General features: G+C 44.2%; 2 protein-coding genes across 2 annotated transcripts in view; both read left to right on the forward strand.

Moving 5' to 3' along the window:
* The window catches only part of LOC123764756 (agrin), a 251,287-nt gene that overhangs the window by 27,075 nt on the left and 200,451 nt on the right, over positions 1 to 23,761 (forward strand). The gene's annotated exons all lie outside the window — the stretch shown is intronic.
* On the forward strand, positions 5,486 to 22,125 carry LOC138351074 (uncharacterized). The gene is made up of 2 exons (XM_069302700.1): positions 5,486 to 5,554; positions 21,850 to 22,125. Exons 1-2 carry the CDS (start codon positions 5,486 to 5,488, stop codon positions 22,123 to 22,125), a joined length of 345 nt encoding a protein of 114 aa, XP_069158801.1.

A 23,761-nucleotide genomic window follows, 5' to 3' on the forward strand; every position in this document is an offset into this window, starting at 1 on the left:
AATAAGGTGAGGTGTTAGGTAAAAATAAATATGAAGCACTGTAATGGGAAAATCGATAGGAGCTGTGATGTGGATTCGAACCTGTGGCGCTGGGTGTTTACCAGATGAACGGTTTAGAACGACTACGCTACGTATAAGCGCTGGAATATTGTCGTTTTCTATGCATAGTTGGGTTGTCTATACCCCCCCCATACGTTTCTGGCTATCTTATCTTGAGGTTATCTTGAGATGATTTCGGGGCTTTAGTGTCCCCGCGGCCCGGTCCTCGACCAGGCCTCCACCCCCAGGAAGCAGCCCGTGACAGCTGACTAACTCCCAGGTACCTATTTACTGCTAGGTAACAGGGGCATTTAGGGTGAAAGAAACTTTGCCCATTTGTTTCTGCCTCGTGCGGGAATCGAACCCGCGCCGCAGAATTACGAGTCCTGCGCGCTATCCACCAGGCTACGAGGCCCCTTCAATGGCTAGGCCATACAGTGGTGTTATTTTTACGGTCTGGCCCATAGAGACAACGGTTTGACTTGTGTAATTAACATTTTTGTAATTAACATTCCGTAGACCTGGCATATGTGTCGTCATATGTCTCTGATACACGTGTTACGTCCCACATGTTTAACGACCTTGTTAGCAGGACAAACGGATACTTTGTTAGCTCTAACCATGACTAAAGACCATTTAGATAAGTGATTACAAACGATGTTAACATTCGTAATAAATGGTAATATTAGCAATATTTTTTAATATTCGTTATAAATGTTAATATATTCGGAATAAATGGTAAATATTGACAACATTGATGTTAATTTGCCCTAACATGGATGTTAATATGATCATAAACTTCCTCCTTGATGACGTACAGAGTTGTCTTGAAGTCAAAACAACACCAAGACGGACATGCAAAGATAGTTGACTCTAAACACTCAAGACAATCCTCTAACGAGTCCTTCAAGACACTTAAACGAGTCCTTCGAACACGTTGTTAAGAAAAACGGTGAAGGATGCTGTAGGATCTCTGAAATAGAACGATGGATAACTCGTGTTGAATTGATATATATATGACTTCCACATTGTTAATGGGGCTAGGAAGTGTGTTTAGGCCGATCTAGAACACCTCTCGGCTAACCAATGGCCTTACCAAGCGCCTAAGTCATTTGTCGACCTAGCCAATGACTCACTTGAAAATTATTTGATCTCCAAGTCAACTCATTATCAAACGTTTATGCGTAGCTCATTCTATAACGGGTGAAACTGTAAGTGTCGTTAGTTTAAGATGGATAAGGCTGTGCTAAGTTCTGTGAGGTTAGAGTTGGATATGTTAGGTTGGGATTAGTTGGGTTCTCTTAGGTTAGCTTGGGATACGTTAGGTTAGGTTAGGTTATAGGTTAGATTCTTAACCCCCTTGATATATATATATATATATATATATATATATATATATATATATATATATATATATATATATATATATATATATATATATGTATATATTATATGTTTAAGTCAGTCGTTATTGTAGCGAGTTGTATAACTTGTTGCGGAAATAGTTTCTGATTCTGAATTTGACACCTGAAATGATTTCAGAATGATTTATAACGGCAGCCTCTAAATCTAATTCTAATTCTTGGTTTATAATTCATAAGATATTTCATGTTGTGTCATTATCACTCCCTCTTTCATAAATAGTTTACTATAAGCTTATCTCAACTAACTCAGCTGTAAATGCACAAAACGACCATTTGTGTAGTGAATTATGTGTGGTAGGTTGGGTTTGGTTGTGGTATGTTAGATTAGGTTGGCGTAGGTAGGGCTAGGTTTGGTTAGACAGGGTTGAGTTAGGTTAGGGGCAAGTAAAGTGATCTTGGGTTTGTTGAGGACAATTTGGGTTAGATTAGGCTCTGGGTTAGTTTAGGTCGGGTCTGGTTAGGTTGGGTTTGGTTAGGTTTAGCAGGGTTAGGTTAAGAACGGTTATAAGGGGCTGGGTTAGATTATATTCTGTTAGTTTTAGGATAGTTTGGGTTGCAAGGATTTAGATTAAGTTGGGCTATGTTTAGTTTGGTTAGGGTAAGTTTGGCTGACTATAATGCTAGATTAGGATTAAATCTAGCAAGAATAGGATTAAATTAGGATAAATATCCTCTTCCACCTGCATATGTAGGGAATGAGGATATCCATCTAAGCCTTTTCTTACATTTAGAGCAGCGGCTGTTAGTATCGGGTCACGCTACCAGTTTGCAGGCACTTCAAACTCCCCCATAAAATTTGATATGGCCATTGGGGCAAACAGTAATTACCCCCGATCATTAGAGGAACGTCAGGTCGTTCCGAGGGACGACCCATCAATAATCTCCATGTGTTTCAGATAATCCTCACTAGATTGTTCGCATGCTTTAGTGTTTTTATTAAGAGAGAGTAACAATATCGCGAACCCGGAACATTAGGTAATCACCCACTTGAACCCTGTACTGGAACCCTTAACGACCATCTGAACTATCGATTGCCACCTGAATCGTCCATCAGGGGAACCTCCCCTTACCCCTTTGAACCCTTCACAATCACCTGAACCCTCCACTATCATTCAACTATAAGCCTTCAACTACTAGTGATATAGCTTGAGTGCATGGGGGAATTGTGTAATATACTGTTTTTTGTGTCTCGGAGAGGCTGCAGGATCCAAGTATGTTCAGTAGAACTTCTGGTTGCAATTCTTTTGACCATGTCGTAGCTCAGTCGATTAAGGCAGCGTCTGGGATGCTCTCGGACGTAGGTTCGAATCCTCGTCGCGGCCCTTGTGGATTTCTTCTACTGCCTGAAGCCTTCACAACTTCCATCATCTGATACTTACCAGTACTTACCTGACAGTGGCTACGGGGAGTGAGGTTTGTTGTTGTGAGGTTTGTTGAGGTTAGTTGCTGTATTACAACTGAACTATGTTGACCTAAGGGAGCCGGTCGGCCAAGCTGACAGCACACTGGATTTGTGATCCTGTGGTCCCGGGTTCGATCCCGGGCGCCGGCGAGAAACAATGGGCAGTGTTTCTTTCAGCCTATGCCCCTGTTACCTAGCAGTAAAGTAGGTACCTGGGTGTTAGTCAGCTGTCACGGGCTGCTTCCTGGGGGTGGAGGCCTGGTCGAGGACCGGGCCGCGGGGACACTAAAGCCCCGAAATCATCTCAAGATAACCTCAAGATAAGATAACCTTTAAATTCTTCAGCGAATCCTTAATGCTGTGGATGGAGGTGGCTTCTACAACTTCTTTCAGTACAGTCAACCTTGTTTAATGTGTATTTCCTAACATTACTTCAGTTTATTTTATCAACTTATCGTGGCTATATTCTTATCCATGCTCTCTGTTCTTCAGGTACTCCTTCAGTACTTCTTCAGGGGTACCTGTGTCCCCTTGTTCGCGTCCCACCAGTGTTGAATAGTTTATCCTTCTTTACCTGGTCGATTCCCCTGAGGATTTTGTAGGTTGTGATCATGTCTCCCCTTACTCTTCTGTCTTCCAGTGTCGTAAGGTGCATTTCCCGAGGCTTTCCTCGTAACTCATGCCTCTTAGTTCTGGGACTAATCTAGTGGCATACCTTTGGACTTTTTCAGCTTCGTCTTGTGCTTGACAAGGTACGGGCTCCATGCTGGGGCCGCATACTCCAGGATTAGTGTTTCCCAAGATCAGTGTTTCCCAAGTTATCCCAGCCTGCCTCTCCATCTTCTACACCTGTCTTTCACGAGGAACTGTGTCAAACGCTCTGAGACACTCTAGGAAAATGCAGTCTACCCAACCTTCTTTTTTTTTGTCTCATTTGTGTAACCTTGTCATTAACTCGTATTAGTAGGCATCCATCAGTCTCAGGAGACTATGTAGTTGCGCTCTGGTTGTCGGTCTGGAGTGGCCTCTCCAGGGGCGCAAAGCCAGGGTAGGTTGACACGGAGAAGAAGCTGTTACCCAAGCAGCAGGTCTTCCCATCTCCACAAACGCCGAAAGTCTTGATGAAAACAGTCCAGGCTGCCAAGATTGAGGAAAGATGTACAGGTTTCGTAAGAAAAGGCAAATGTGTGATTAAATCCTGGCCAAGGCAACTGATTGGCCAGTCTGGGAACTTAATACCTCCTCCTAGAGAATCAATCACGTGACCATTATATTTGCAACTTAGAATTATACAATTTGAAGTTAAACAACAGTGCGAATGGTTCAGTTTTATCATTGCTAATATACCATTATACATTATACATTATACATTATATTATATAATATACCATTATACATTATACATTGCTAATATATAATAATATAATATATAATATATAATATAATATAGATTTTTTGTGCAATATTCGTGTTGAAAGGAAATTGAATGCATTTTTCTGGTTGAAAATTGTTTTTTGTAATAGTCCAGATGACAACTTGATCAGTTTATTTTATAAATACATTCAAGTTTATATCAACTATATTTCAAGTTCCTCTCGAAGTTACCAAGTCTTTCTCAAACTTCTTAAGTCTCTCGCGAACTTGTTAGATAGTCTAATTGTTGCTCAGCCCCGGCAGACGGTGGTGGTGGTAGCGTGGTTGGTGGTAGCGTGGTTGGTGGTAGCGTGGTTGGTGGTAGCGTGGTTGGTGGTAGTGTGGTTGGTGGTAGCGTGGTTGGTGGTAGCGTGGTTGGTGGTAGCGTGGTTGGTGGTTGTGTGGTTGGTGGTAGCGTGGTTGGTGGTAGTGTGGTTGGTGGTAGCGTGGTTGGTGGTAGTGTGGTTGGTGGTAGCGTGGTTGGTGGTAGCGTGGTTGGTGGTAGTGTGGTTGGTGGTAGCGTGGTTGGTGGTAGCGTGGTTGGTGGTAGCGTGGTTGGTGGTAGTATAGTTGGTTGGTTGTGTTTGGTTGGTTGCAGTATAATTGGTCATAGTATAGTTGGAGGTAATATAGTTGCTTGTAGTATGTTTGGTTAGTGGTGGCTGGTTGGCAGCCAGTTCTTGTGAGTCTACCCAAGAATCTGTCGTACAACCGTGCCCTAACCTAACACACCAGAGAACCCACAGACGGAAAACGGAACATTATGTCGATTTCGCGAGCCGCTGCCAGTTTCCTGTACATCATATTGTTTGCCTCAGGTGAAGCAGTCGTCAAAATACAAGGTGATATAAGGAGACCAGATTGTAGGGGTAGTGTGTGTGTGTGTGGTTGGCGGTAGCTTGTGTAGGAGCGTGAATGGGGTCATTGCATAGTCGTTCAGTCATGAGATTTTGCTGTAAAATATCACTGCATGTTTGGCGTCAGGGTCTGCGTGTGTGTGGGGGGGGGGAGGTGTTTGTGTGTGGAGATGGTTGGTGTCTGTGTGTGTGTGGGGTTCGTGTGTGTGTGTGTGGGGGGGGGGGGGTTCATGTGTGTGTGGGGGGTTAGTGTCTTTGTGTATGTGGGGTTGGTATCTGTGTGTGTGTGGGGTTGGTGTCTGTGTGTGTGGGGGGGTTGGTGTGTGTGTGTGTGTGTGTGTGTGATGGTGATGGAGAAGAAGAAGAAGAAGAAGAAGAAGAAGAAGAAGAAGAAGAAGAAGAAGAAGAAGAAGGAGCAAGTCGCACCAAATCAAGAAAAAACAGAATAATCGAAAATACAGATAATGACAATAACTATAGTTATCTCCACCCTTTAGAGAGCTCTGAATACAAAAAAATATATAAATTACACAAAAACAAAAGCTTACACAGTCGAATAAAATCATTATACTTGAACTGCTTGTTACCGGAAAGCTAAAAATAAGCAGCAGCTAAACATGCCTTCAGTTCAAATTAAAAGGAGAAAACCACTCAAAATAACAGAGTGAAACCTGATTGAGAAACTGAATTATAGCTTCTCTGAATACGTGAAGGGGGAAGGGGGAGGGATGCACGCTCTTCGTGGGGTCAAGCTGACCCCACAATATGTAGTGTGACCCCCAGTGACCCCAGTGGGGGTTGTGGGGTCACGCTGACCCCACAACCACATATTCTACCAGCCAACCAACCACCCAGCCTCGTAATTGACCTCCAGAGAGATAGTTGAACACCCATATTAAATGTGTTGTGTCTCCTCCCAGAGGAGAAGCCCCCGTAGAGATGAAGCCCAACCCCCTCTACAGAAGAAGATTCTCCCCACAGAAGAAGCCCCAACCCCTTTGCAATGGGGGAAGCCCCCCCACCCTACCCATTGCAAGTTGCATGTGAATACAAAATTTGAAGGAATGCTAGACTGCTGCCCGGCGGTCGTCCTCTGTGGTCAATAACTGTTGCGTGACACTTGTGCATTCTGTGGCAACTACTCCCGGGCTTGTTGTGGTGGTCGTGACTCACGACTACCGGGTCGTGACTTACGACTACCGGGTCGTGACTACTCAGCCACCTGTGATAATGTGGTTGATTGTACCTGTGAACAGGTGTTTGTGATAGGGCAACAGAGTTATAGCTCCACAGAACAAAATACAAGGTAACAATGTCTATAGGCGGGATTGTTTCAAGCGCAGGACAGACATGTTTATATAAATGAGTTTAGTTGGATGTTGCGTTTTATTTTTATTTTACGATACCTACGATAATGGGATAATACATGAAGCTGTGAACATGGTTGTATGTTTTATACATGTGGTTAACTGTATACTTATACCGTTATTGAAGTGTATGCGTGTGGTATTATGGTGTATATTGGAAGGTGCGTGTTCATGGGGATATGTGTCAGGTGTATTGGTGTGTGTGTGTGTGTGCAAGCGTGACTGAGTCTGGTGTGTGATACAGGGCCTTGGAGGAGGTTGATCTGTCACGTGACTGTCTTGGGGTGTTGGGATCAGTGGTTTTTGTGACTGTTTAGCTGTAGTTTTTGACACTTATAGTGTGTGTGTGTGTGTGTGTGTGTGTGTGTGTGTGTGTGTGTGTGTGTGTGTGTGTGTGTGTGTGTGTGTGTGTTTACCTATTTGTGACTGCAGGGATCGAGCTGTTAGTTTTTGGACTCTACCTTTCTAACTGTCGGTTATCTAATATATTGACTCCCGATCTATTTTCTCAGCCATATTTACTATATATTTATCTCTCTCTTACACACACACACACACACACACACACACACACACACACACACACACACACACACACACACACACACACACACACACACGGATCCATGCACGCACGCACGCACATTCTCACACGCACACGAATACAGACACCATGTGTCAGTATCTACATTCACTCAATTCTCCGCCAATGTACCTTGAGTTGCCGTCGATATCAAACACCGTAAGGAAAAAAATAAACATCCATTGACTTGCGAGTGTTGGCTTGAGAAGCCTCGGCAGCTGCAGTTCACCGGTGATAAACACTCGAGCGCACGAGGCCCTCGAAACCCCCATCGTAAGTCAGTCAAAGCTAAGCCACAGTGCGTTATAGAAAATGGGAAGATAATTTTTGCCGCCCGTTACCGTCTTAGAGCGGCCGGGACGCGCCTGTACTGGCAGGCGTCCATTGCTGGCTCCCTCGTCTCCTGTACTCCAGTGCTGCTGTGTACTCTGCCGCTGCTGCTGTGTACTCTGCCGCTGCTGCTGTGTACTCTGCCGCTGCTGCTGTGTACTCTGCCGCTGCTGCTGTGTACTCTGCTTGTAGTGTACTCGGGCCCACCATCCCCCCCCCCTTGCTGTCCGCGCATTGTTAGATGCCTTGAAAGCGATATTTTCGTCTTGTCTAGATATTGAGATCATTTTGGGCTGATAGTCCCCCAAGTAGACATGTGTAAGCACAGACGATAATTTCTCTCTTTCAAGGGTTTTGTTTGGTGTTGGAAGAGATTTTCACCAGCATCTTGGCTGCTTTCTCGCTCTTATATTGCTAGATCAGTCTTCTGGTGGGTGTCAGAAGGAGTCGCATTATCTATCAGTTTTTCCACCACAGATTATCCTGTCTAGTATAATATATTAGGAACATGAATTACTTGGTCATACTTGGGTTAAGTTAGGTTGGGTTAGGTAAGGTTAGATTCGTTTTAATTCCTTTGTTAATTTTCGACTTTTGTGATAATTTTGTGAAATACTTGACAAATTTAATGTATCAGGAAATTTTCATATTTCAGGCTTATTCGGTAATTCTGGCTATTAGATGCGACAAATATATTTATGTATATACACACTTGCGAAGAAAACTATCGACACTACAAAAGTCTTGCTTCAAACGGTGGTTATCTTGAGGTTATCTTGAGATGATTTCGGGGCTTAGCGTCCCCGCGGCCCAGTCCTCGACCAAGCTTCCTTTTTGTTACATATCCCCAGGAAGCAGCCCGTAGCAGCTGTCTAACTCCCAAATACCTATTTACTGCTAGGTAACAGGGGCCATCAGGGTGAGAGAAACTCTTCCCATTTATTTCCGCCATCGCATGGTATCGAACCCGGAACCTCAAGACTATGAATCCCGAGCGCTGTCCACTCAGCTGTCAGGCCCCCCGCCTTGGTGCACCAAAGAGCCGACTAAACGCCGTTTATTGCTGATACATATCTAAACTGCCCCTCACTAAAATTAGAAATGTCTCTGCCATTATAAACTGCGCAAACATATAAATTGTTTTAAACGATTTCAAGCCGAGTCATTTGAGTAAATATCATTGATTCGGTGAATTTCTCCCCGACAATTAAGTGCACCAATCGTGGCTCTGCTGGCACCAAACAAATCATTCGACTGTAAACAATTCAACCACGTAATGAAATTAACTGTTGATAACTCCTCCGGCACCGGTGTTCTTCACAAACAAATGCACCGGTGTTCTGCACAAACAAATGCACCGGTGTTCTTCACAAACAAATGCACCGGTGTTCTTCACAAACAAATGCACCGGTGTTCTTCACAAACAAATGCACCGGTGTTCTACACAAACAAATGCACCGGTGTTCTTCACAAACAAATGTATTAAAATACGTCGAATTAAATATTAATTTAATTTCCGTCTTGGTGTGGCCAGGGATGCTGCTGACTGTCATTATCTGGGACGCCTGAGATGATAATATTGATGGAGGTGAGATCCCAGCATCACTGTATTAAAACTCAAGTTATTTTCTATTTTCCTTGACTGGAGCAGCGCTGACTTGCCGCCCTCACGCTTCTATCGTTTTATCTCTATTGTTACCCATTATCTTTGTCCATTTTGTTTTTTTTTTTCTGAGTATCTTGTACATGACAATCATGTCTCCTCTGATACTCTGTTCCCAGCCTATAGAGAGGTTTAATTTTTGTCCCATTATAAGTTCTGGTTTCAACCTTGTTTGAAAAACAATAAACTTTCTTGTTTATTGATTTTTTCTTGAATTTTGTGCATGATTTCCAAACTGTGGAATTCATACTGGCGCCGCATTCTTACCTTTAGTCACACCAAGTCAAGATGTCTCTACTAATTTCTAGTTGATTTCCCTCTAGTTCTTTTAAGAATGTTTGACATTTCTTATGCTCTAGTTACTATCCTGTAGCGCAATGTGCTACGTCTACGATCCACCTCCGAGGTCTTAGGGTTTAATCCTCGGGAGAGACAGAGACGGTTGGGCATGTTTCCTTTCATCTGATTCAACTGTTCACATACCAGATGGTTACCTCGGAAGCTAGCCAACTGATGGGGGTTGCATTTTTGGAAATGTTATCTTAAGGCCTAAAGGGAGGGGGGGGGGGGGGAGAGGGGTACGTCGATAGGCCTATTAGGTTTTCTGTTTCCGTCTGTGAAAATTAAAACCACGTACCTGACTTTAGTCTCTTTGAAACCTCTGATATCTTTTAAGAGCGCAGGTGTGTGTGTGTGTGTTTGTGTGTGTGTACTCACCTAGTTGTGTCTGCAGGATCGAGCATTGACTCTTGGATCCCGCCTAACATCCCTGTGTGTGTGTGTGTGTGTGTGTGTGTGTGTGTGTGTGTGCGTGTGTGTGTGTGTGTGTGTGTGTGTGTGTGTGTGTGTGTGTGTGTGTGTGTGCGTGTGTGTGTGTATGCGTGTGTGTGTGTGTGTGTGTGCGTGTATGTGTAAAAATAACAAGCAGGAAAGCAGTTGAGGAAAGAGGCACAAAAGCCTTCAACGAAACGCAGTCCATTTCAGACAGGAATATTTTTGTGTATTTACAGAGTTGTAAAGAGGAGGCAACACCAGACCAGGAAGATACATGACTGGAGATAATAATGGGAGATTCCTGACCTAACAGTCGGCGAGGGGGCAAGACAGTGCTAAGGGGGGAGGAAATTAACAGCCCGGAGCAAAATATATATATGTGGCCCCTTGGGGTAAAGGGGTCAGTTTAAGTGAGGTATTGACCACTCCTGGCTGCTGGAGAGTCAATATTCTTCCAGGAGGGGAGTTGTTGTGTCCCTAGATCTCAGGGGGGGGGCAGTTTTGCTATCTGAAACGATGGTTACTATATCCAGTTAATGATTGATTATTATCAGTTTTTGAGACGATTGGGATCACAATAAAGGGCAAGCTGGTAGGTCTTGGTACACTGGTATTGTCCCTCTGTGGCTGAATACCATTGTTGACCTATTGTTGTGGTGGTCATCACTTCGTTCTCGTATTGATAAGGTGGGGGTTTTGAGGCATTGTAATTGACTAACTTTCCTGAATGAATTTAGTAAACACAATAGCTCCACTGTACCTCCACACTCTACCACTACACACCACCACCACCATCACCACCACACACCACCACCACCACACACTACCACACACCACCACCACACACCACCACACACCACCACACACCACCACCACACACCACCACACACCACACACCACCACACACCACACACCACCACACACCACCACCACACACTACCACACACCACCACCACACACCACCACACACCACCACACACCACCACACACCACCACACACCACCACACACCACTACACACCACCACCACACACCACCACACACCACACACCACCACACACCACCACCACACACCACCACCACACACCACCACCACACACCACCACCACCACACACCACACACCACCACACACCACCACACACCACCACACACCACACGCTCAACTGCATATTATCACTCAAATAAAATGAACATAGTCAAAGTTTTGATAGGTTTTTGTCGAATTTTGTGAAGGTAGTTGTGGTGATGGTAGGTGTGGTGATGGTAGTTATGGTAATGGAAGATATGGTAATGGTAGTTGTGGTGATGGTAGTTGTGGTGATGTTAACTGTGGTGATGATGTGGTATTGCTGACTGTTTTTCCATTGGCTGTTGTGGAACCGTGGTAATTCAGACTACTTATTAGGCAATTACAACAGAATACGAGGCAATCCCATCTCAGTAATTAATAATTAATGACACTTTAAACCAGAGAATAGGATTAGAGTAATCCTAATCATTGGATTAATATCTAATATTATTTTCATATATTCATACTGAACAAAAAATTGTTGAGTATATATATATGCTAAATTATTGTTTTTTTTTTCAATATGGGAAAAAAACATTCGTGTTATTTTAGAAATTACTATATATTCAAATTCGTTTGTTATAATTTCTTGAGGATTGGACCATTCCTGTATTGTCCCTTGGTACAATACAAGATTATTGTATTTCTGTATTGTCCCGTTGGTACAATACAAGATTATTGTATTTCTGAATTGTCCTCTTGGTTCAATACAGGATTATTGTATTTCTGTATTGTCCCCTTGGTACAATACAAGATTATTGTATTTCTGTATTGTCCCTTGGTACAATACAAGATTATTGTATTTCTGTATTGCCCCCTTGGTACAATACGGCTAATATTGTATTCCTGTATTAGCCCTTAGTACAATACAGGATTATTGTATTTCTGTATTGTCCCCTTGGTACAATACAGGATTATTGTATTTCTGTATTGCCCCCTTGGTACAATACGGCTAATATTGTATTCCTGTATTAGCCCTTAGTACAATACAGGATTATAGTATTTTTGTATTGTCCCGTTGGTACAATACAAGATTATTGTATTTCTGTATTGCCCCTTGGTACAATAAAGGAATATTGTATTTCTGAATTTTACTTTTTTTTGCAGTTTCAAGGTTTGATCAATGTTTGAGAATCAGGAAGGCACAATAATGATATATGAATGAGAAATTCATCTTAGAGCATTGAGGAGACTCGAACAGGCGTCTGGTTTCGTTGGAAAGATCCTTGTCATTGAGAGTATAGTGTCCAGTTCCCCCTTGGGTTGATCTTCTTGATAGGATATTGCACGTCGCAAGATGGCTGTTGCAACCGTCGATGCCACATGCGCTAAGCCTCGCCTCCAAAGGATACCTGATCAACCAGGCTGTGACTCATACGTCAGGTTGCGAGCAGCCGCGTCTAACAGCCTGGTTGATCAGTCCAGCAACCAGGAGGCCTGGTCGACGACCGGGCCGCGGGGACACTAAGCCCCGGAAGCACCTCAAGGTAGCCTCAAGGTAGGTGCAATTCTCCTTTCGAAGGGATGGATCCAGGGTGTGAATCAGTCACTGATTCCCATTCTCGATGTTCTTCTCTAGTTGACTCAACTGCCATGTTCTTTAGTCGTGGCCAGACAGCGAGGCTATGATTAACTCGATACATCCTAGCTTGGCCTGATTAGTTTTTGTCAATCTCCCGCCCCGGGTATGGTTGAGTATGACGCGAATTGAAGCCAGGGTGACGGCGCATGTGGTGATGTAACCATGACGTGATCAGGTCTTTCCTGCTTCACTGTGGAGGGCTTCATAGGTGAGAGAGGTGTGGGTGTGTGAGTGTGTGTGTGTGTGTATGTGGGTGTGTGTGTGTGTGTGTGTGTGTGTATGAGAGAGGTGTGGGTGTGTGAGTGTGTGTGTGTGTGTATGTGGGTGTGTGTGTGTGTGTGTGTGTGTGTATGAGAGAGGTGTGGGTGTGTGAGTGTGTGTGTGTGTGTATGTATGTGGGTGTGTGCGTGTGTGTGTGTGTGTGTATGTGGGTGTGTGTGTGTGTGTGTGTGTGTGTATGTGGGGTGTGTGTGTGTGTGTGTGTGTGTGTGTGGGTACTCACCTAGTTATGCTTGCGGGGGTTGAGCTCCGGCTCTTTGGTCCCGTCTCTCAAAGGTCAATCAACTAGTGTACAGGTTCCTGAGCCTACTGAGCTCTATCATATCTACACTTGAAACTGTATATGGAGTCAGCCTCCACCACATCACTGCCTAATGCATTCCATCTGTTAACTACTCTGACACTGAAAAAGTTCTTTCTAACGTCCCTGTGGCTCATTTGGGTTCTCAGTCTCCACCTGTGGCCCCTTGTTCGCGTTACCTCCGTGTCAAACAATTTATCTCTTTCTACCCTGTCGATTCCTCTTAGAATTTTGGAGTGATCATGTCTCCCCGAGCTCTCCTATCTTCCAGGGACGTTAGGTTCATTTCACACTGCCTTTCTTCATAACTCATGCCTCTTAGTTCTGTGACTAGCCAAGTGGCATATCTTTGAACTTTTTCCAGCTTCGTCTTGTGCTTGACAAGGTACGGGCTCCATGCTGGGGCCGCATACTCCAGGATTGGTCTTACATATGTGGTGTACAAGGTTCTGAATGATTCCTTACACAGGTTCTTGAAGGCAGTTCTGATGTAAGTCAGCCTCGCATACGCCGCCGATGTTATTTTTTTTTATGTGGGCTTCAGGCGACAGGTTTGGTGTTATATCAACTCTTAGATCTTTCTCTCTGTCCGCTTCACGCAGGACTTCATCTCCCATTCTGTATCCTGTGTCTGACCTCCTGTTTCCACTGCCTAGTTTCATTACCTTACATTTGCTCGGGGTTGAACTATAGTAGCTATTTGTTGGACCAGTCATGCAGTCTGTCTAGGTCATCTTGTAGCCTCATCCTATCATTCTCTGATTTAATCCTCCTTATAATGAGGAGGATTTTGCCACACACACACACCCAGTCAGAGTGTGTGTGTGTGTGTGTGTGTGTGTGTGTGTGCGTGTGTGTGTGTGTGTGTGTGTGTGTGTGTGTGTGTGTGCGTGTGTGTGTGTGTGTGTGTGTGTGTGTGTGTGTGTGTGTGTGTGTGTGTGTGTGTGTGTGTATGTACGTGTGTGTGTGCGTGTGTTTTCGTGTGGGTGCGGGTGTGTGGAGGAGAGAGGAAGAAAAATGCTAGAGTAAAAAAATATGAAATCCTCTTTAAAATTTTTGTCTTAATGAATTCCCTTGCTGTCAGATATTTCGAGAATTTTAATATACGTGTGCCGAAATTTTTCTATTGAAACACGCAGGCACACACACACACGCGCACACACACACACACACACACACACACACACACACACACACACACACACACACACACACACACACATAATACAGGACATGATAAAGACGTATAATATACTTAATGAGATTGACAGATTAGAATAAGTGGAAACATTTACAATGAATAACAATAGGACAAGGAGAACACGGATGGAAGTTTGAAAATCAGATGTGTCATAGTGATGTTAGAAAGCTTTTTTTCTTCTTGCGTGAGGGTAACGAGTAAATGGAACGATCCGAAGGACCAAGGTGTAGAGACAAACTCAATCTACAACTTTAATAGTTTTAAGTAAACCTGAGAAACATATATCTGGTGGACCCTAGGTATTAAAAATCTATTCTTCTCTGGAGTATAATGCTGGTATACCTCCATCATTATATCTCTATTAGTATACCTGCACCAGTATACCTCCTCTAGTATACCTCCACTAGTTGGGGGACAGGAAACCTGTACTTAACATTATGGAAGACCTTCGACCTTTGACCTGACCTCTCCCACGATGAAGCCCACACCACTTGCCTAAACTCCCAGGTTACCTATTTCACTGCTAGGTGAACAGAATCATCAGGTGGAAGCCAACGTTTCGAACCGTTTCCCGTCTCCCACATGTTTTGAACCTATGTCCCCCCTCCCCAGTTGCAAGCCGACGACGAAGACCATTCTGACACACAGAAACACACCAGATAGTGACAGTCTATTTATCCTAAATGAAGCTTCAGTGGCAAGTAATTTATTAAGTCGAGGAGTTTAAGAATTTAGTTATCAATCAACCCGTCTCGAAAAAATATATAAATGACAGTATTTTCGACTGCTTGTAGTGGTAAACTGATCTAGAGATGTCAGCCTTTCGATTAAAGAAAATGTGAATACATCACCTTAAATGTGACACATTGGGCAATTAAGAATATTAACATAACGAGTCTGACGGCCGATGCACCCAACCTGACTGTTATTTTGAATTTGATCAAAATGAATTTGCATATTGATCAGCCAATGAATGAGCGGGTGGATCATTATTCATTTTGCCTCGTTACGGTATGATAATTTGATCACGTATGATGTTAATTGCAATTGATGATGTGGGATTGATCTCTTGTCATCACATGGAGTTTCATGGTACTCGTAATATCTGCTTCGTGGACCCTGAGTGCAAATCAGTCTGTAAAATTTTGTACTTTAGTGAAATATACAAAGTTGTTTACTATTGTTACTGTGGATCACAGCTGTGTATCACACATACACACCACATCTACCACCATACCACATCTACCACCATACCACATTTACCCCCACACCACGTCTACCCACCACACCACATCTACCCCCACACCATATCTACCACCTTACCACATCTACCCCCACACCACATCTACCATGGCAAAGCGGTTACATCCTTAGGGAGTCTGGTGTAGCCGGGATGACGGTGGAAGGAGCCCTTGGGTCGACACCACCAACACGAACGTGGGTCACAAATGAACAAATCCACAAGGGCCGTGATGAGGGTTCGAAACTACGTCCAAAAGGATCCCACACGCGCTTTAATCGACTGTGCCACGACAGGAGCCTCTCAGACGTAGGTTCGAAAGCTAATCACGGCCCTTGTGGATTTGTTCATTTGATGCATCACGGTATTGTGATTTCTGTGTGTAGTTACAAGCCCTGCTGCTAAAACTGACGGTAAGTCCATAAATGGAGAACATAGTTGGATGCTGTTCTTGAGTTCGGGATTTGGCTGTTCCCGAGTTCGTTCCCGAGTTCGTTCGATTTGTCCCCTCGTGCCTGACTGCTTGGATCCTGCTCTTGCGTCAAGAACAAAGATTTTGTCCCCGTCTTTTTGATTATGCATTTTTTTGCGTGATAGAACTTACGCAAAAATGATTAAGCTTACACAATGATGTACAGCATGACTGAGATGAGGATGGTGATGTACAGTTGATGTGCTAAAGATTTGGATTACGCGATTGTCATGTAAATCTTGACTTGAGAGACGCTAGTTAGTCTTCTTCTGTTTTTCTCTGTCTTCCCGCCCCCCCTTTCTGTGTCTATCCATTGTGGCTAGTGTGTAGAGCGCCGGCCTCGCTTCTTGAAGGGTCGGAGTTTGATCTTCGATGGTTCAAGAGCTTCAGCGTCTTGAATGGATCTTATAAATCGGTTTCTATATAGTCCTTTTATATCCCGTTTATCTGTTATGAAGGGGGATTAGTGATTTATTATAATTTACTTATTCTAGCCACTGCAGGCTAATCAATCTTAGCTATTCCCTATCCCAAATCACACGTATCTTTTTCCCTAACACCAGTATCATGTATATCTATCCCCTAACCCCTCCGTATCAATTTCATCAATACCTAGCCCATATAACAGATGCTGGAAACCCCTCTATCCACATTCCAACCGCATATAATCCTTAACCTCCATATCAGTCGCATCTATCTTCTAGCCTTGTATCAATACCATCCTCCCATACTGGCAGCGTGACTCTACCCCCTATCCATGCCTTCAACCTGCTTGAGGGAGATGCTGCCTAACCTGTTCCCCCCCTGTTAAAATACACCGCCATAGTCATCTATGTGATCTGTTTCGCATCCTCATCTTTAACTTCATCTCTCTCTCTCTCTCTCTCTCTCTCTCTCTCTCTCTCTCTCTCTCTCTCTCTCTCTCTCTCTCTCTCTCTCTCTCTCTCTTCTTCCTCTCAGCGTTCGTGGATTGAAAAGGAAACACTCCCGAGAAACTTAATTCGTTCGCTGAACGGATTTTAGGCTGTGATGGGCCATTCTGTCTTAAGATGTTTCGAGTTTCACAATTGCAGAGACTCACTAAACCCTCTTCAGGCTTCATTGGTACAGGAGATATTGTTGCTCTTGTGTTCCTCTATTCTCTCTGGGAGAGGATCTTAAAACATTATATGTATATATATATTCTATACATATTCTATATGTATAGATGGAAATGTGTGTCTGAGGCTGGATGGGAGAGTGGGGAGGATGGGGGGATGGGGGGAGGGGAGAGAAAGGAAGGGGGGAGGGGGTAGGTGAGAGAGGGGTAGGGGGAATGGCAAGGGGGGAGGGGGAGGAATGAGATGCAAATGGGGGTCCAGTACCGCGAATATTTTCGTCGATTTTAATTTCACTAAAGCACTTAAATTGGTCAATATTGTCGATAAGTGTCAGAATGTTTAGTTATTTGTGATGACGACAGCAATGGGCTAAAGGAAAGATATAGATTTATCTATATATTTCCTTTATATCTATTTTATCAGTGGTTTACGGAGCTATTTATCTATTTCTCTCTGTAGCTGTTTACTACTGTCTATTTACCTCTGTATACCTCTATTTACTTCTATTCTCATCTATTTTGCTCTATTTCCACCACCTGAACGTTGAAGATGTTGGGTAAGGACACAAGCTCGTCCTTAAGCAATTGAGAACATCCTTGTTGGAGGCTGCACTTGTTTGGGGAGTTCCTGAAGATGGTTCACGGAAGACCCTTAAAGATGGTCCACTGGAACACCCTTAAAAGATGATCGACTGGAAGACCCCTTAAAGATGGTCCACTGGAAGACCCTTAAAGATGGTCCTCTCGGAAACCCCTTAAAAGATGGTCGACTGGAACACCCTAAAAGATGGTCTGAGGGTGGGGATTCCTCTGAGGTACAACTGGTCACTGAAGCTCTCTAAACCCTCATTTTTTGTGTGTGTTTGGATTCTGCTCATTGGCTCAGACCTGAATGATCGTTATAGAAAAGTTCCCTATACGTGACCTCGTCAACTGTACCACACCTGACCTCTCGGGCGATTCTTGACCCCTAAACTATGCTGTGGGCAGGTGACTCACAGGAGGATTACGTGGAGCCTCACAGAAGGACGACGTATAGCCTCACAGGAGGACGAAGTGGAGCCTCACAGGAAGACGACGTGGAGCCTCACAGGAGGACGAAGTGGAGCCTCACAGGAGGACGAAGTGGAGCCTCACAGGAAGACGACGTGGAGCCTCACAGGAGGACGAAGTGGAGCCTCACAGGAGGACGAAGTGGAGCCTCACAGGAGGACGAAGTGGAGCCTCACAGGAGGACGAAGTGGAGCCTCACAGGAGGACGAAGTGGAGCCTCACAGGAGGATGAAGTGGAGCCTCACAGGAGGACGACGCGGAGCCTCACAGGAGGACGAAGTATAGCCTCACAGGAGGACGACGTGGAGCCTCACAGGAAGACGACGTGGAGCCTCACAGGATGACGAAGTGGAGCCTCACAGGAGGACGAAGTGGAGCCTCACAGGAGGACGACGCGGAGCCTCACAGGAGGACGAAGTGGAGCCTCACAGGAGGACGAAGTGGAGCCTCACAGGAGGACGAAGTGAAACCTCACAGGAGGACGAAGTGGAGCCTCACAGGAGGACGAAGTGAAACCTCACAGGAGGACGAAGTGGAGCCTCACAGGAGGACGAAGTGGAGCCTCACAGGAGGACGACGTGGAGCCTCACAGGAGGACGAAGTGAAACCTCTTCAGAGAATAAAGAAGAGTTTCACCTCACCAAAAAATCCCTTCACTCTCAAGAACTTTATCCGTTTTTCTGTTAAAAAAGCAGTGCGACTGAAGATCATCTTCCGGACTGGGGACTTTTGCTCACACATGTGGGTCAACTCTCTGTCCATTTACATGACTTTTACATGACTGTTGTGGTCAGATATCCAGTAAGATATCCAGCTTAAGATAAGGATCATGTACGCACACGTTCGTACACACAGACATACACGCACACAGGAACGCACACATTCCAGGGCACTCCGGCCTCCTGAAGGCAGACTCCATATATACAGTTTCAAATGTAGATATGATTGAGCCCAGTAGGCTCAGGAATCTGTACACCAGTTGATTGATGGTTGAGAGGTGGGACCAAAGAGCCAGAGCTCAACCCCCGCAAGCACAATTAGGTGAGTACATTGATTTAACAAACACAATGTTAAATGATGTTTTGCCGACTGAATGTGACTTTTTTAACTATCTAATAATCAGCAATTAACGAATTATTTTTAATATATTTTACATATAATATCAATATATTATATATTTATATATAATAAATATATTTATTATAATTTATTATATATATTTTTTATTATATAGCTTTATATATTTATTAAAGATAATCGTTTCATACATTTTTTCGTCCTTAAAAATAGGTTTCCATAGAATATGGAGACCTAATTTAACTCTCTCTCTCTCTCTCTCTCTCTCTCTCTCTCTCTCTCTCTCTCTCTCTCTCTCTCTCTCTCTCTCTCTCTCTCTCTCTCTCTCTCTCGCATCATTCTAATGGTATTCTCATCATTCTGTCTTTAGAATATCCACTCATAGTCGCTGTGAGTGGATATGACTGTCGTCGTGAGGACTCATGAATGAGATGAGAGTGAGTCAGTCAGGAATATCTTTGAATCCCAGCCTTCCCTTCTAGTTGTTAGAGGACAGTGATATACCACATGAACAAGGTGATTTGATAACAATTAACTGTACGATGGTTCGAACACCCCCCCCCCCCTCTTCCCCCCCCCCTCCATCCCTCATGGCCACCATGTTGTTCTATCCCCTCATGGCCACGTTACCCACCCTTCTTCACAATGGCCACCATCTCTGCAAGATTGGCATGCCATGTTGCAATATATCGACTCCAGGCAGCGTGCACCTGTTGCCTCTGTCTGGGCACCATAGCGAGGGATATTATCGTGATCAACTCCTTAACTGAAGTGTAACTGAGGTGGAATGGCTTCAGAGGGATGGTCGTGTGGTCCGTGGGTACGACCATACGACCAGGGCAGACCTTGTGTTGACGTCACGACCACACGACAACACTATAGGCAGATCCTGAGTTACGGAGACGACCATTTGGCCAGGCAGAACCTGAGTTACAGACACGACCATACGACCAGGCAGAACCTGAGTTACAGACACGACCATGTGGCCAGGCAGAACCTGAGTTACAGACACGACCATACGACCAGGCAGAACCTGAGTTACAGACACGACCATACGACCAGGCTGAATCTGAGTTACAGACACGACCATACGACCAGGCAGAACCTGAGTTACAGACACGACCATACGACCAGGCAGAACCTGAGTTACAGACACGACCATACGACCAGGCAGAACCTGAGTTACAGACACGACCATACGACCAGGCAGAACCTGAGTTACAGACACGACCATACGACCAGGCAGAACCTGAGTTACAGACACGACCATTTGGCCAGGCAGAACCTGAGTTACAGACACGACCATTCGTCAAAGACGACCATACGAACCCAAAACAAGACACTTCTACCTATATATACAGCTTCCCTTTCCAGGAGAAAAAGGGAGTACCATCTTGACATGAAACCAAACCATAGCAACAGCGAGGTTGCACCTGCGACTACCTTAGCAACGATATAGAAAATACCTACTATCTACACGGCGCTCTTCTCTATGAGAAAATGGTCCTAACAATTTAAAGGGGGGAACAAAGGAAACAAAGCCATTATGAAGTAGAGCTTACATGTCCAATTACTGTCAATAGAGGCGTGGATGGCGTGTTCGGGACGAGTAGGAGGAATAACACTATCTTGTCACTTCCCCAACCTGGTTATAACCCTTTCAGTGGATTATGATCTCGTGTTGTACTGTGTCGATGGCCTCCTGGTAGTCTGAGAACATGCAGCCTGGCTAATTCATCGCTTCCTTCCCCTCACTTACAATATTCTGTCATTGAATTCTTTCACATACACTTGGGGGGGACAAGAAGTTCTTTCGTTGAAGCCTATTATTTTTTTGTATTATACCTTATTTAAGTATATATTAAGTATCTTATTAAGTTTGTATTATGTCTTATGTCTTACTTAAGTACACGGGAGTGCAACTTATGTGGGTAAAACACGGTAGGGATGAAGTCAAGGAGATGGAGGTGCAGTGAAGTCAAGAAGATGAAGGAGCAGTGAAGTCAATGAGATAGAGGGGCAGTGAAGTCAAGAAGGTGAAGATGCAGTGAAGTCAAGGAGATGGAGATGCAGTGAAGTCAAAAAGGTGAAGATGCATTGAAGTCAAGGAAATGAAGGGGCAGTGAAGTCAATGAGCTAAAAGGGCAGTGAAGTCAGAGATTACCATTAATAGCAGCCAATATCTTAACACGTATCAATTTAACAATTAAGGAGAGCAATTCAGAACTTTCCACAACAATTTACCAAGTAAAGGAGTACTAAAAACTCCCCACAAATCTGATGGTGATGAGGGGGTATGATAGCCCCAGATCCTCATCACTGCCATCTGATGATGATGGTGTCTCATCACCATCAATTTCATCTCTCTGAAAATTCATCTCTCGTGATGAATTTAGCATCCTGCTCTTGGGTCCTTCATCCTCAACAGTGAGGATGGTGACTGTTGTGAGGCGTCAACGGTGAAGATGGTGACTGTTGTGAGGCGTCAACGGTGAGGATAGTGACTGTTGTGAGGCCTCAACGGTGAGAATAGTGACTGTTGTGAGGCGTCAACGGTGAGAATAGTGACTGTTGTGAGGCGTCAACGGTGAGAATAGTGACTGTTGTGAGGCCTCAACGGTGAGAATAGTGACCGTTGTGAGGCGTCAACGGTGAGCAATGAGGGACAACAAGGCAGGAGGAAGAAGGAGGCAGTGAGGAAGGAAACAGAGAGGAAGAAGAAGACAAAGAAGAAGAAGACAGAGAAGAAGAAGACAGAGAAGAAGAAGACAGAGAAGAAGAAGACAGAGAAGAAGAAGACAGAGAAGAAGAAGACAGAGAAGAAGGAGACAGAGAAGAAGGAGACAGATAAGAAGAAGGAGACAGAGAAGAGAAGGATAAACAGAGACGGGGAAGGATAAAGACACGCCGGCCCTCCAGGAGATCAACAGAGCTCTCTCTCACATTTCAACATTAATAAGGTCTTGGCTGCACTCTTGCTTCCCCAGAGTGCAATACGCACCGGTTCCGGTTAGCAGAGTGCCGTGTCCAAGAGTGCAAGTCTCGTGGGTTGACGTCGGCAGGGTGAGGGTGGCAGGGTGAGGGTGGCAGGGTGAGGTTGTAGAAAGTGGATAGAAAGTTAAGAGTTGAGAGTAACAAGATTAAGAAAGTATAGAGAAAAAGTGAGCAGAGTGATAAAGCAGAGAGAGAGGGAGAGAGAGAGAGAGAGAAAGAGAGAGAGAGAGAAAGAAAGAGAGAGAGAGAGAGAGAGAGAGAGAGAGAGAGAGAGAGAGAGAGAGAGAGAGAGAGAGAGAGAGAGAGAGAGTCAGACATAAAGACTCAGAAACAAACTGAAAAAAAAACATACAGTAGCAGAATGTGGACGCGAGAAGTCAAACAGTTAAACAGCGAGAAAGACTGACAGAAAGCCAAAGTGACAGAGAGAGAGAAACTATCAGAGCGAGACAGACAGAGAGAGACAGAGCGACAGGCAGACAGAAACAGGAAGACAGCTCAGCATACAGTGTCGGTTGCCCATGTGGTAATCCACCAAGATATTAGACGATGTAATATTAGAATACTATGTATAGCTAGGCCTAGATTAGCCCTAGATTAGCCCTAGATTAGCCCTAGATTAGCCCTAGGTTAACCCTAGATTAGCCCTAGATTAGCCCTAGGTTAACCCTAGATTAGCCCTAGATTAGCCCTAGGTTAGGTGTTTAGGTTCTGTTAGTGATTATTTGTGGTGGTTAACGAAGCACTATTAGAACGCCATCAGTAATGAGTCGTATATAAATCATTTTTTTTAACTTATAAGCAGAGAGGATATAGCGACAGGACTAACTAGCATTTTTTTTTAACGGAGACTATATGGTTGTTAAGCCTCACATACGCCGGATGGACGTGGCTGTTGTCTGTTGTCTCTTACGTGCTCATTGAAGAAGATTGCACCCGTCTTGCTATCTTGCAAGACATTCGAATAGAAAGCGACTCTATAGCCCTGAAACACTTAAGTTTACTTGAAGTGGAGACAGGAAGCGCAACATGGAAGCCAAATACAGAATATGGCTTGAAGATCCCCAGGCTAAAGAGGCCTTATAAATCTAAGCTAAACTAAAAGAGAAAAGGAAATAGAGGGAAATAAAGAAACTCATAGATAGCTTATTAATTCACAACTTACAAGAAAATATTAAGTTATTTTTAAATACGTCAGAAAAAATAGCGAAGATGAAGGGCATCAAGGGGATGTTTAAACATTAAGGGTTCCCCTGGTTTGGTCCACCTCAGGGGATGTTTAAATATTAAGGGGCCACCTCAGGGGATGTTTAAACATTAAGGGGCCACCACAGGGGATGTTTAAACATTAAGGGGCCACCTCAGGGGATGTTTAAACATTAAGGGGTTATCTTAGGGGATGTTTAAATATCAAGGCCCCCTGGTTAGGTTCACTTCAGGGGATGTTTAAACATTAAGGGGCCCCTCCCCTGGTTAGGTCCACCTCAGGGGATGTTTAAACATTAAGGGGCCCTCCCCTGGTTAGGTCCACCTCAGGGGATA

This window comes from Procambarus clarkii, chromosome 48, assembly GCF_040958095.1.
Source record: "Procambarus clarkii isolate CNS0578487 chromosome 48, FALCON_Pclarkii_2.0, whole genome shotgun sequence".
In the NCBI taxonomy this organism is placed as follows: Eukaryota; Metazoa; Arthropoda; class Malacostraca; order Decapoda; family Cambaridae; genus Procambarus; species Procambarus clarkii.